This window comes from Berghia stephanieae, chromosome 9 (genome assembly GCF_034508935.2).
Source record: "Berghia stephanieae isolate SIO BIC M18660-M18661 chromosome 9, UCSD_Bste_1.3, whole genome shotgun sequence".
In the NCBI taxonomy this organism is placed as follows: Eukaryota; Metazoa; Mollusca; class Gastropoda; order Nudibranchia; family Aeolidiidae; genus Berghia; species Berghia stephanieae.
Genome location: NC_088368.1, coordinates 32325462 through 32340461, shown reverse-complemented (window position 1 = coordinate 32340461; position 15000 = coordinate 32325462). Strand labels below are relative to the sequence as shown.

At 37.7% G+C, this 15000-nt stretch overlaps 2 protein-coding genes across 2 annotated transcripts in view; one reads left to right on the top strand and one right to left on the bottom strand.

The window, feature by feature from the left end:
• The window catches only part of LOC144980058 (uncharacterized), a 77130-nt gene that overhangs the window by 31838 nt on the left and 30292 nt on the right, over window positions 1–15000 (bottom strand). The gene's annotated exons all lie outside the window — the stretch shown is intronic.
• LOC144979362 (MFS-type transporter SLC18B1-like) lies at window positions 1963–6229 on the top strand. Its single transcript, XM_078926007.1, has 2 exons — window positions 1963–2068; window positions 3133–6229. Exon 2 carries the CDS (start codon window positions 4246–4248, stop codon window positions 5968–5970), a length of 1725 nt encoding a protein of 574 aa, XP_078782133.1. The 5' UTR covers window positions 1963–2068; window positions 3133–4245; the 3' UTR covers window positions 5971–6229.

Here is a 15000-nt window from a genome sequence, read left to right as displayed (position 1 = left end):
AAACCATTACAGTGATAATTATAGGGATGACCGTGGCCGTGTATGGAGATATTCTTGCAACACAGTGAAATGAATTATCGATTGCACCAGCAAGAGTAATCATTCAATTTCATGATTAATTTTTTTTTTAACGTGAGCTTTTCTATAGCCCAATGCCCACTAAATGTGCTCAAATCGCTTTACAAAGGATCCCTGACCAACAGCAACACTAACATGTAGAACTAACAAGTTACGACGCCTGTTAGGCGATATTACAATTTTTTTTTCGACAGAGACAACGCTTTAACGGTCAGGTACTTATTTTACACCTGAGTAAGGTGAGAAAATGTGAGTAAAGATCCATTTCCAAGAACTCAACTATGCGCCGAGCGAGGCTCGAGCCCAGGACATTTCGATCCGAAAGCAAGTGTCATACCACTAGACCACATAGCAGTATGATCGGAAATACTCTTTTGATTTGCGTGGAGGTGTACTCGCTCCCTGTATGAAGGGTTGTAGGTTGGAAACACACACACACACACACACACACACAGACACACACACATACATACACACAGTATCTGCATTGCTCAATAAAAGTCAAGAACCGTAAAAAGTTTTAAATGATTCGTCAAAGTGAGTATAAAACTTCTGGAAGATGTCTGTAAAAAGTAATGGAATAAAAATTAGCATAACATCCCCCCCCCCCCCCCCCTTTTCCAGAAAAAAAAAACAACAAAAAAAATAAATAAAAAAAAACAACAACAAAAAACAGATAAAATATTTTAATACGAGACGTTTCGGTATCAAACCAATTCTTCAACCAACTAAATGACAAGGATGAGTCTCTCTCGAAGTAATGAAAAATCGTGGACAAAGTTGACACGTATTTATTGTTCCCACTTTGTCGACACTTTGACAGATTACTATCTAGATACAGATATTATTCTTATTGATGAGATATATAGCAGACGATAAAAAATGTGTAGTGTAAATCTCTGTAAAACATACAAAATTTGTACAAGTAGCAAGTATGAGATAACCCCCCCCCCCCCCCAAACAAAAAAAAAACCCACCCATCCTTCTTTTTTTTTTTTTGTTTCCTTTCTATCTCGTTACAATCGTCACCAATCAACCCGGTATGCACGAAGAGCTGGCATTTTTCATGCAACTTAAGTTTGATATTTCACCATCATAAATAATGTCATGCTCGTCGTGCGGAGAGGTCACGTGAAGGGCAGTATTTCCAAAAGCGTTCAATAAACACCGACACCGACATTCCGTCTTATTTGCGACCAATCCCATCAAAACGGTATCATTAAAAAAAAAAAAAAAGAGCGACAGCGTGGCTCAGCGGTACGGTCTTTGCTTCTTACCCGAAAGGTACCGAGTTTGACTACCCGCCTCGTTGTGTGGCCTTGAGCAAGTCACCACCTCGCCCTAGCTCATTTTGCGGCGCTGCACTGCGGCTGACGCCTGGGTTATTCCAGTCTTCCTTTGGAATAGACCCTAAAGGCAAATTTCCTCTTGGGGATGAATACAGGGAATTTTCATTTTAATTTTAAATTTTATGAAGGGATGAACTCTGTGCTGGAAATTGAATTCATAGCCACGAAAATGAACACGAAAATCGAAACATATGTTTTAAGCGAACGTTTAAAAATAGACAAAGATTAGTTTTCATGAATGCTCTGCTCTAAACTATCTACCTTGACAATAGAAAACCGATTTGAGGCGGAGATTTACATTAATTTGGTAAGGACCGCTCGGCGCCATGACCAAAAAAAATTATTAAAAAATGGCGTATTAGCATTGTGCACGGTAGGTAATCATATAATCATAATAATGTTAACATCCGGATATGGTTACTCTATTTAAAGAAGTCAATGCACAGGCACGCACACACCGAATGACAACGCGTCTTTATAAATAAGAAGACCTGGACTCTCACCAATTAGTAATTAATTATGACTATGCCATTCCCTTTAATAAAAATACCATATCCCATTCATTGTCATTCTGACGCTGTCATCCTTTGTTTGAGTCAAGATTTCATAAAACAATACGTTGTTTCTGGCTAAACAAGAAGGTAAGCATATTTTGATTTGTTTTGTTTATTAATGTTGACGCTGTTTCTATTATATATATATATATAATATATATATATATATATATATATAATATATATATATATATATTATATTATATATTATATATATATATATATATACGTCACGTGTTTTTGTGGAAGATAAACGGCCTATTCAGCAGTGTTTAATTATACAATTTAGTGTCAATGAACACGATGTATTAAATTTTAATGTAATATAAAAATAAACAGACAGGTATTTAAAATTTTTGTCAGTTTGTGATGGTAACCTATATATTATGTAGTAATCATGCTACACATCCACGGACCAGGTAACTGCCTTACTCTGCCTTACTCTGGAAAGACAGTTATTAAAAGATTTGGCAAAATAAACAACTCGTCCTTAAAATATTGATCGATTTAAAAGACCCTCATCTTGGCAAAAACTCTCAAACCTGGGACGAGGTCTTCCTTAAGTCCCACGTTTGAGAACATTGAGAGTGAGAGTGCTTTGGGTTTTTAAAATTTTATTTTGCCATTTAAATCGATCATTATTTGAGAGGTGAGTTTTCCGGCCAAATTTTTTAATACTTGTATTTCCAGAGTACGGCAGTTAACTGATGATGTGTGCATTTGTGACCAACAACAGCTTCTTATCATTCAAATAAAATGTATGGCCTCCTCTTATTACAATGCACAGACCTGAGACAAATTTGACAGAGTTACCAGTATCTTCTATAAGAATGTAAACGGAACAAGACAAATCTGGTATTATTCCCGCAATGAGAATAACATAGAACGATGGCTACTTGCTGAGTAGGGAAAAAAAACAAACAAACTTTTAATTTTATTTACATTGAACGATAAAATTTAAGAACAAGTGTCTGTGCTCCTCGTTGCGTCATAATATCTGCATGCTTTAAAACCGATTGATCGTGATTTTCAATATATTTTCAAAAACAAATGGACAAAAAAATCAGCCATTGTTTGTCACAGAATAAATCAGAAAATAAATATATCATTATGAGTGTATAAATAATATTTGCCTATATGGAATATTTCAGATATCTGCCATAGCAGCGAACTCCTATGGTGGCGAGATCTACTAAAATTGAATTCTATGGTTTGACCTTGACCCACCTAAAGTGAGGGAGACAAAACCTTTGTGTAGATATCGACGAGTTTTTTTAAAAATTACGACTGTTTTCTTCGCATTGACGTTTGTTGAGACGACACATTTTCTCCCCTGCCTTGAACTGGATACTGGATACCATCTCTTAAGTGATCACATGTCAAACTACAACGTTTGGAGACTCGAATCTCTATCAGATATGAACAGCTCATTCACAGCATCTCGACACATCAGAATACAATAGCATTTAACAGATCTATTACTTTAATGTAGACAACTGAGAGACTCAACACTGTATAAAGAACCCTCTGTATAAAGAACCCTATCGGAACAAATTTATTATTTATATTATTCCATCGTGTATGTTAAACAAGTGGCTTCAGTCCCTGTAGCAGTTTCGGATCAACTTAATATAGAACTCTAAATTATGACTGAGTAGGATTACCATTCCCGAATCGATTGAGGGCACGCAAAACTTTAAAGCTTAGGATAATCGGGATTTTGATAAGGATAGTATAAAGTCAAACCCTGACGAAAGCAGAATATCCAAATTCTCTACTTGCGAGCTCACCATGGGATAAATCAAACACACACACGCGCGCGCGCGCACGGACACACACACACACACACACACTTGTCATCACATGTCCAAACAAACAAACATTTCAGACCGGGTGGTAATTGGCAAGGCCTACTACTCTTTGACTTTCCCTTTTCAAATAAGACAGCAGTATAACACTTATCTTTGTGTTTTCTGTATCTCACCTGGACCTGAGGAATTGATTGCGTCACTCAGTGGTCACAAACTCGTTCCCATGGACACAACTTTAAACAACTCTAATTTACGTTGTTGATATATAAAACGTCTATTTTGAAAAACTGAATTAAGAGATGAAAAATTGAATTAAGAGTAAGAGATCGCATTTTCATAAAGAACAGCACCTGTTTCTGCATCTGCTATCCCTCAGGGCATTTCATAGATCAACCTCATCGGTGTTTATTTCACCCAAATTGTCGAAAGCAACCAAGTAAATTATACTAGACCATGTCAGACATTATCTTTGAGCGAGGTGCAGAAAAGACTCCATTGTTGCCACCAAAAACGACATCTTCTTCTGGGAAAGAAGACAAACATTTTAAATCCAACGGCATTGTCATTGCAACAACTAGGCTCAACAACCAACATGACGTCTCAGCCGATGGAGATCCTCCAAACCAAAATCAACAAACTAACGGGCATGTCAATAGTCTCGAACCCAAATGGTCAAATCTGGAAACCACGACGACAAGCAAAACTACCACGAAAAAGAAACTCGGTTTCTTATCCCAATTCAAGGGAAGGACAAGATACGTGTTAATTCTCTGCTCCTTGGCAAATTTCCTAGCGTGCTGCGCCTTCTCACTCTTGGGGCCTTTCTACCCCTTAGAAGCGGAGAAAAAGGGAATGTCATTAACACTCATCGGGTTTGTCTTTAGCGTCTTTCAGCTCGTGATCTTTATCGCGTCGCCAGTGGTAGGAAACTACCTGACTAAAATCGGTGCCAAATTCGTCTACATCTCTGGAATATTCGTGGGTGGGTCCTGCGTCATTCTATTCGGCGTTCTCGACAAGTGTCCAAACGGAACGCCTTTCATCGTCATGAGCATTCTGTGCCGATCTGTCGAAGCTCTCGGGATAGCCGCGTTTGTAACGGCTAGCTTTGCAATAGTCTCCAACGAGTGCCGTGAATCTGTAGGATCGGCTTTTGCAATTCTAGAATCTTCAAGTGGGTTAGGCTTCATGGTGGGACCAGCGATAGGGGGCACTCTGTACCAACTGGGCGGGTATGGACTTCCGTTTTACGTCATGGGAACCCTGATTCTCTTGAATGGGGTCCTCGTCTACAACTACCTCCCAGATCCTGAAAGTGTGGAGAAAAAACGCAAGAAATCAATGGGAAACTTATTCCGAAGTCCGCTGATTGTTTTCATGCTGGTTCAAGTCTTAAACGCCACAGTCACAATGACCATGTTCGATTCGACATTCGCCATGCACATGAACACATACGGCGTGTCCACTCTGGTCATAGGGTTTATATTTATCATCCCTCCAACCGTCTATGCGCTATTCACACCATTTTGGGGATACTTAACTGACCACCAAAACCACCCAAAAACCATCCTCCTTTTGGGAAATCTATTATCTGCTATTGGATATTTCTTCATAGGACCTTCTCCGGTATTCCCATTTCTTCCCAGCGAGTTGTGGTTCATCATCATAGGTCTCCTTTTGATTGGATTTAGTTTTGGGATGTTGCTGATCCCCTCCATGAAATTGTTGGTCGTCGGGGCCTACGAGCTCAAGTACGAAGCCAGTATGGACACCTACGGGCTGGTTTCCGGTGTGTTCAACTCTGTAAATTCTTTCGGCGGATTTGTCGGGCCGATGGCGGGCGCGGCAATTGTGCAGAAGTTTGGACATCGCGTTGGGTTTACAGTCTTCTCATTTTCAAGTCTGCTCATGATGGTATTGGGATTAGTGTATTTTCTGTTACGTCACATCCGGGGTGAAGGTCGAGACGAAATCGGGAGTGATGAGCGTAAAGACGGAGGGGATGGGGACGAGTCAGAACTCAAGGTTGAGAATGATGAAACGACAGCTTTAGTCCCGTCCCAAGGATCAAATGCAACTGATTTACAGAAATCTTCAGGTGAGCATCTGGGCAATAACCGTCATCTGTTTTGTCTGTCCAGATCATTGAGTAGGTCAATATCCATCCCAGATGTGTAGTATGTGGTTGTATATGAAATAGCACGAGAGAGAGAAAGTTGAGAAAGCGTGTGGTCTTTACAAGCAATATGTTGCATGACGGATGAGTGTGTCAGAAAATGGGGGAGGGGAGGGGAGGGGGGTGGAGAGAGAGAGAGAGAGAGAGAGAGAGAGAGAGAGAGAGAGAGAGAGAGAGAGAGAGAGAGAGAGAGAGAGAGAGAGAGAGAGAGAGAGAGAAGTTTTCATTCACGGACAAATAAATTTGCTAGAGGATTCGTCATGAGCATATTTGTGTTTATATTTTCATGTATTTTGTGACCTACCGCCTCACACGGCTATGCGTCGAGATGAACTATGGGCCACAAAAGTTTGGGACTCGACATAAGGACAATAGTGTGGCGCCCGGGATAGGGCTGCTATTCGGGCACCGGGTTTGGATCAAATTTAGTCACACACCGGGGCGAGCAGCTCATGTGGCTCGTTGGCTCGATACCCGGGATGGTCTCGTGACGGTCGACCGGGATTTACACCTTTGCCCTCCCGTGTGCCTCAAGCCCCCTCACCAACTGCAAGGTAAAGATCCACGAGCGAGATGGAAGTCGGTTTGGACGAATTCAATCCCTCGTGGGGGCGGGGACCTACACTCCTCTAAGCTTGGTGAGAAGTTGCCAGGCTTTGATACCAGTAAGAGGAGACACTGGGTAGCTGCGAATCGGCTTCGGTCGAGGAGCTGCCTAACGGCGGTGCGTTACATCAGTGGGGTCTAACTTCCTGTCCTTTATGTCCACGCTGTGGGCAAGAACCCGAAACGGCAGAGCATCTAGTCGAAAGGTGTGTTGTGACGATGCTACCGGGCGGGTTCGCGACGGTGCACGAATGCGGACCGGACTTTGCTGATTGGGTCGATCGTCATAACATAATAGTGTGAACCATAAGAAGCTGCTGCCACAAAAGTGGAATTGAAATAGACAACAATCAGAAATATGAAATTTCTTCTTCTTTTACTCTAGTTATTTATTTTTTCATTTATTTACACATTTATTTATTTAATTTTGGTCACTTTGAGAAACCATATCAATTGATGCTACGCGTTTAGTTAAAAAACTCACAACTTCCGCCAGTTGAATATAACGTAATAACACAGAAAACTTGTAACCTGAAACGTTTATACAATTTATGAGAACTACTCATAAAAAATGGCTGGCTTAAAACAATAACAAAGAGTTGAGCGACGTCAATTTCGTTCCTTCTATAGATAGAACGAAATTGACGTCACTCCGGTCTTTGTTATTGCTTTAGCCAGCCATTTTTATGAGTAGTTCTCACTAAATTAAATTGTATTAACCTGACTATAAACGTTCAAGGTTACACATAGTTTTGTGTTTTGGTCCGTTATACTTCCGGATGGCAATGTTGTGAGCTTCTTAGCCAAGCGCATGCCGCTATATTCGGCTGGCGGATGATATGAGTTTTTGGGATAAATGCATAGCATCAAAATGAAATCTATTGTCTTCAATAAAACATGTAAACAACAAAGTTTCATATTTTGACAATTAACATTTACCATGACCCCGAGATTATAGATAGAATGCGCTTGGCTTAGAAACTCACAACAGTGCCATCCGGAAGTATAACAGACCAACACACAAAACTATGTGTAACCATGAACTTTTATAGTCTGATTAATACAGTTAAGTGAGATTTACTCATAAACATGGATGGCAAAATTAAAAAAAAAACATTACCAAAGACCCGAATGACGTCAACTTCATTCTATCTATAAACGTTCAAGGTAACACATAGTTTTGTGTGTTGGTTCGTTAAACTTCCGGATGGCAATGTTGTGAGCTTCTTAGGCAAGCGCATACTATCTATAAAACATGTAAACAACCAAGTTTCATATTTTGACAATAATAAACATTTACCACGACCCCGACATTATACCGTAATGAGGGTGTGTGTCACATTTATATTGTTGTTAGCTTGAAGACAGGTTGAAAGCCAGCGCAACGCGAAACGTCCCAGAATGTAATTTTTTTTTTTTTTTTTACATCTAACATGAATCTGCTACATTTTATTTTAAGCCAGTGCAATCCATTAATGGGCGTGAGGATTAACGTCACCGTACCGTAGCACAGACGAACTTAATCCCACTGTACTAATGCAACCAGGGTATTCATTATCCATTAGATGCGAGGAGAACAAAATGGATAGGAGCATACTTTAAAAAAAACAAACCCAAAAACCAACAAAAAACCAGCAAATATTAAAATTTGAGCGAGAGTGAGAAAGAAAGAAAAAAAAAAGAGCGCTTATATAGTGCAATATTCACTAAACGTGCTCATAGCGCTTTACAAAGGATCCCTGACCAACAGCAATATGTAACATGTAGAACGAGACATGACGCCTGTTAGGCGATATTTTTAAAAAACCCATTTTTTTTCAGAAAGAGACAACGCTGTTAACGGCCAGGTACTCATATTACAGTAAAGTGAGAGAATGTGGGTAAAGAGCCTTTTCCAAGGACTCAACTATGCCCCGAGCGAGTCTCGAACACAGGACATTCCGATTCGAAAGCGAGTGTCATACCATAAGTCCACAGCCACATAGAGAGAGAAGGGGGGGGGGGAGAGAGAGAGAGGGGGGGGGGGAGAGAGGGGGGGGGGGGGGAAGTGAGAGGGAGAGCGTGTGTGTCAGTGTGTGTAAGAGAGAGAGAGGGAAAGAGAGAGAGAGAGAGAGGGAAGAGAGAGAGAGAGAGAGAGAGAGAGAGAGAGAGTAGAGACAATGAGAGTGATAGAGTATCACACACTAAGAGAGAGAGAGAGAGATAGATAGAGAGAGAGAGAGAGAGAGAGAGAGAGTAGAGACAATGAGAGTGATAGAGTATCCCCACATAAGAGAGAGAGAGAGAGAGGAGAGAGAGAGAGAGGAGAGAGAGAAGAGAGAGAGAGAGAAGAAGAGAGAGAGAGAGAATAGAGGAGATGAAAAAAGTAAATACGAAGAGGGAACAAGATAGAGAGAAGAGAAGACAAGAGAAGAGAAGAGAAGAAGAATAGTAGAGAGAGAGAGTAGATAAAGAACTAAGGAGAGAAGAGAGAACGATCAGAGGAGAGAATGAGAAGCAGACGAGAGACGAGACGTGATGAATGATTTTGGACACACTATTATTGTCTTAAAAGAGGAAGTAATATAAAGATAACATTACAGGGAATGAAAGAGAACCAGATTCAAGGAAAATGAGAACTCGTGTTACGCGACTGAGTCATTCATAGCTACACATTCTAGGTACGGTTATTTTCCTCGATTCACCCGAAAGTACTTATGGATAAATCAAATACACAGAGAGAATAAGATAGATAGATAGATAGATAGATAGATAGATAGATAGATAGATAGATAGATAGATAGATAGATAGATAGATAGATAGAAAGATAGATAGATAGATAGATAGATAGATTAGATATAGATATAAATAGTAGTGATAGGATGATAGATAAATAATAGAATGATATATATTTCATCGAATGTTTTTTTCTTTTTACATCAATGTCCTTGCCTAAAAATGTATCTTACTATTTAGTTTCTTGTTCGATTTGTTTGTTGCTGTTATATTGTGGTTTTGCTGCTGCTGATGTTGCTGCTGCTGATGATGATGATGATGATGATTGTGGTGGTGGTGGTGTTGCTGCTGGTGGTAGTAGTGATAGTTGTGTGACGAACGATGATGATGGTGGTGATGACGATGATAATGTCAGCGACAACGGTGGTATTGGTGATGTTTGTCTTATAGTTGTTGTTATTGTTGTTGTTAAGTGAAGCCTATTCCAAATTGCCCAACTAACAAGAAGGGTGACCCCATTCTGATGGCACAGAAAAGATTTCACTCGTCACATCATTATACTGTATGTGTGTGTGTGTGTGTGTGTGTGTGTGTGTGTGTGTGAGAGAGACAGAGAGAGAGAGAGACAGAGAGAGAGAGAGAGAGAGAGAGAGAGAGTGAGTGTGTGTGTGTGTTTTGGTCTATTTATTTCAAACATTTGAAGTGCCAATTTATTCTGAACATGTGACATCTTTACTATTAAGAACTAAGCGAATAGTGAAAATAAACAAATAAATAGAATAATACTGATAAATCATGATAGTCAATGTTATCATCATCATCATCATCATCATCATCATCATCATCATCATCATCATCATCACCATCATCACACATCAACATTATTATCATTATTATTATTATTATTATTAATAATAATAATAATAATAATAATAATAATAATAATAATAATAATAATAATAATAATAATAATAATAATAATAATAATAATAATAATATAATAATAAATAATAATAATAATAATAATAATAATAATAATAATAATATAATAATAATAATAATAATAATAATAATAATAATAATAATAATAATAATAATAATATTAAAACAAACAAAAACAGATCAACAAATTACTTAATGTGAAATATTGTCGTATAAATAATTTTTTTTTTAAAAATACCGCGCGGCTTCATCTTAGGGAGTAAATACCCATTGGGCACAATTCGCCAGCCAATCATCCGCTCATTGTAACATCCATCAATGCCTGTAGCCAGGAACTCATTCATACGCGAGTCCAATGAGTTAATGTTATGAAAGCACCTAAACCGAAAACTAGCGTTTTGGGACTAGCGGGTTTTTTTTTTTGTCGTTGTGATCACTGTCCGATCAATGACCACGCTCACCATCGCTTGCCTTATTTATAAGACCAGACACGGCACTTCTCAGTCACTGACCTCACGCGCACAATGACCATTGGACTTAGACTGCCAGTCATGAACGCTAAGTGGATAAAAACAGATTGATGAGCAGGCTCAGTCCTGACTCTAAGAGAAGGCGAGATCAATATCAGCCCAGAGGCAATATCCTACAATAGAATAAGTCTTTTTTTATTCTCCTAGAACATCCTACAGGATATGCTTGCACGAGACAACAGCCTCACAATGATTTAAAAAACAAAACAAAACAAAACAAAACAACTCTTTTTCCTTTTCGTTAGGTTCTTTAAAACTTCAAATATCTATGACTTTTACTGCTGCCTATCAAATTGACATAACAGTCATAAACCAAACATTTCGTATAAGTCAAGTAAACGGTAGATGTACAAAGTCGAAAATCTAAAGTATGGGGTGTCAAGTGTGGCACATCCGATGGTTATATAGGTATTATTATTATTATTATATATATATATATATATATATATATATAATACATACATACATACATACATACATACATACATACATACATACATACATACATACATACATACATACATACATACATACATACACACACATCTATATATGGTAAAGTATAATAATCATGTTTTAAGAATAAAGGAAAGTCAACCCCATTAATATATTATAGAACGTTGGACGGGGAAAGGAGCGGGGGGATGGAGACATCAAACCCAAATTAAATGCTTTCGGTTCGTCAATTTACAACTTCTGTTTATCTGTAAAACGTCGCAGTTTTTGTTTGGGTTTTTGTTTGGTTAGTTAATTTTCGGGTTAATCTGTTTCCATTAGAAATAAATATCCCTAGGCGTAGAGTGATGATATAGTCATTCCGGGCCAATGAACGCTACAAAATTTTTTTATCGCAAACACGTTATGGTGAATAAATAAGTAATCATACAAATAAAAAAACAATAAATAAATAAATATAAAAATAAATAAATGAAGAAATGAAAAACAAACAAACCATAAGTCCCCTCACCACAATGACATTAACTAAAACCATCATTGAAATAATCATAATAAATATCTGCTGTCTTTGTTACCTCTTTATGACAAAACCATTTATCTCCACACACGTTTCGTTGACCTAAAAATTAAAAACCAAAACATGTCACCCCGTTTTGCGTCACCCGGCTAAATCAATCACATAATATACATTGAAACATGTCTTTCTCACGATAAAGATTAAAACATTAACATTAACCCCATACAGGCGTGGTTCGATCTTCAACGTTCCAATCTACCATTCATTGAATTGTGATATCATTTCCACCAAGGCATCAGCTCCTACGGTTGCTATTTCGACCTCATCATAGTTCAGACGACCTGACCATGTGCTTTGGACAAATCATAGATTTCAAGGAAAAGAAAAGAGAATTTCATACAATTAGACATTGTTAAAGAAAAATAGGCTGCCACGTAATTTTTTTTCAAAACTTGACATTTTCATTTTTTTCTCTCTCGCAAATTATAGTCCAAGCCAAGCTTTGTTCCATCAGATACAACATCAGAGTTTCAAAATGAATGCATAGCTTTTTAATGAAAATAGGAGAAACAGGCATTTGGTGAAAGAGAAGAAGACACCCATCGCACAGATAAGACCTGCCCCAAAGTATGCAACAAAAGAGGAGTGTTGGTCTGGCAGACCTACCGCGCCTCAAAATTAATACTAAACTACTAAACTACGGGTCCACTGACAGAGCTGAGGAAGACAACGGTGTTCGTTCACCAACTAGACATTTTAAACACGACGACAATATGAGGAGAATGATGACAACGACGACGGCAAGAAGAAGAAGAAGAAGAAGAAGAAGAAGAAGAAGAAGAAGAAGAAGAAGAAGAAGAAGAAGAAGAAGAAGAAGAAGAAGAAGAAGAAGAAGAAGAAGAAGAAGAAGGGGTCTAATGTATTTTAAAACGGCGCTCTTGTAAATTTGTCCAAAGATATTTACATTGTCTTTAAAACCGACCAAAGACCTATGCTGCCGTATCTACACTGGAAAAAAAAAGGTTGTAACATTTTGGTTGAAAAACTGGTCTTTCAAGTATCGATCAATTAAAATGACATTTTGACCAATATCGAAATTTGAAAGCCGAGTTTTCAGGCCCATGTTTTTTGTTTTTTTAAAGTATAGAGTCTAAATTTCAATTTGCTCCCACTAAAAGAAATTCAATATCACTTCAAAGTCCAGAATATACCTGCACTTGCATCAACTTTACTTTTGAGCAAATCTTTTTTTTTTCGTTCTACGAATTTTTCGAAGTACTTAACAACAGGTCCCGCGTAGCTGCTTGCACTGATAGGAAAGAACGTGGGGCCTGCCAAGTTTTATTACTTCATACATCGAAAAATTAAGATGACAAACCAACGCATTTAAGTCCTAAACCTCAGACTTCAAAGAACGAAGTCAAAGATTTAATCTTATTCTATTTTATTATCTTTTCTCTTTCTCTTTCTTTCTTTTTTTTCTACCAAGTCAAGACTCATCTTAATCCACCGATTTATGAAGTAAAAGCTTGCTTAACGATCAAAACGAAAGGGAAAAAGATGTAATATCTCCATACGACAAAAACCAAAACCGCTCTCTTGAAGAAAATGGTTAAACCTAATATTGCCACTAATATTTATAACCAATAGTAAAATAAAATAGAATATAATGCGATAAATCACGATCCGAAAAGAAAGTCAGTATCATCGTATATTTAAAAAAATAAAAATAATAATAACAATAAAAAGCTTATAGCTGTGTCGAGTTTTTAATCCCGGTTTCATCCGAGATAAAGATGGCGTGCTTTGTTATATACCATTTAAAACATTTAAAACATTTGAATTGAAAAGCCGGTTTAGAACACAAGCCGTTTAATGGTATCCTACTGACATCAACTCAAATCGGGGAGTGATGCAAACTAAAAGTACTTTGGACATAGGAATTTAATTTTGAGAGAAAAATAGAAGAAGAGAGTAACCACAACACGAAATTGTAGTAGATTAAGATAGAAGACTTAGATTATATGTACCATAAAAATAATTGGTGAGTGAACTAAGACATTTATGCTTCAAGTTTATCACTGATATGCTGGAAAAAAAATCATGAAAATGTAACTTAAGTACTTTTAGTACTGACATCGTAGACTGACGTTAGTTACTTATTGACATAAATGTTTTTAAAAATCAATATCGATTCCCGGTCACTAATCTTATAAAAAATAATAATATTATTATCAATGAAAGACACGGGAAAGGTAAACGTCCTACATCCAATCTTAGGAGGAAACCGTATGTAAATGAATCATAGACGTGCATAATATAATATCTAATATGTTCGTTTCTGCACGCGACTTATTTATATTTCGTTAATTACTTTTGGTTCTAACTCGACATAATTAGGAGCTGCTCAAGAGGATAACTAGATAATAGTTGTTAAAAAATAATAATAAACAAATCTAATACAACACAACAACAACAACAATAACAACAACAATAATAACAACAACAACAATCCTCAATAACGAACGCTCATTTGCGTGCAAAAATTAAAGCTGACGCGTAATACATTTAATAGATATTAAGTTCACACTGGTGAGTGGATACCAATTGGCTGCTCTCTATTTATTAGTCTAAAAATACAAAGGGGCGAGAGGCAGTGCTATAAATGAACATCTGTCAATACGACCTGTAATAATATAATTTCATCAATTTTAGGGGTAGACTAGATATCTAAATGGATTCTTGCACTTTCGGGCTTGGAATTTACAAATCGTTCCAAATACACGCGATGTCAAGGTCAATGAATCGGAATCTTAATTTGAATGTTACTCAAAGTCGACTCAATTCTGATTATTTTGTACTCGAGGGCGGAGAGAGTTGTTGAATGTGGCACAGCCATTGTTGGTATGTAGGCCGAAGTAGTGCATTTTTCACAACATCTGGACAGGATAAATACAAAGATAGACCACCAAAGACAATCTACACAGTACTGAACAGGGACCTCGAACACCTTCAACTCAAATTACAAACAAAGGAAGACTTTACGCTCCCCAGAAAGTTGGCAGAAGACCGTGAAAAGTGGAGGGACTTTACACAGCAAATCAAAGAAGCAATCGAAGCACCCCGGTCGGACGATTAGGGTGCGAAAGGCGATAAGTCAGTAAGTCGGTTTGATAATCTTTGCTTGGAGGTATCTAAATATTTTGTGTTAACACCGTTGTGAATCACAATTTGATAGTAACGTGTTGGAGAAACAACAAACAAA

Bases quoted from the DNA above. Each gene is read 5' to 3' on its own strand.
- LOC144979362 (XM_078926007.1), top strand. From the start codon at position 4,246: ATGTCAGACATTATCTTTGAGCGAGGTGCAGAAAAGACTCCATTGTTG.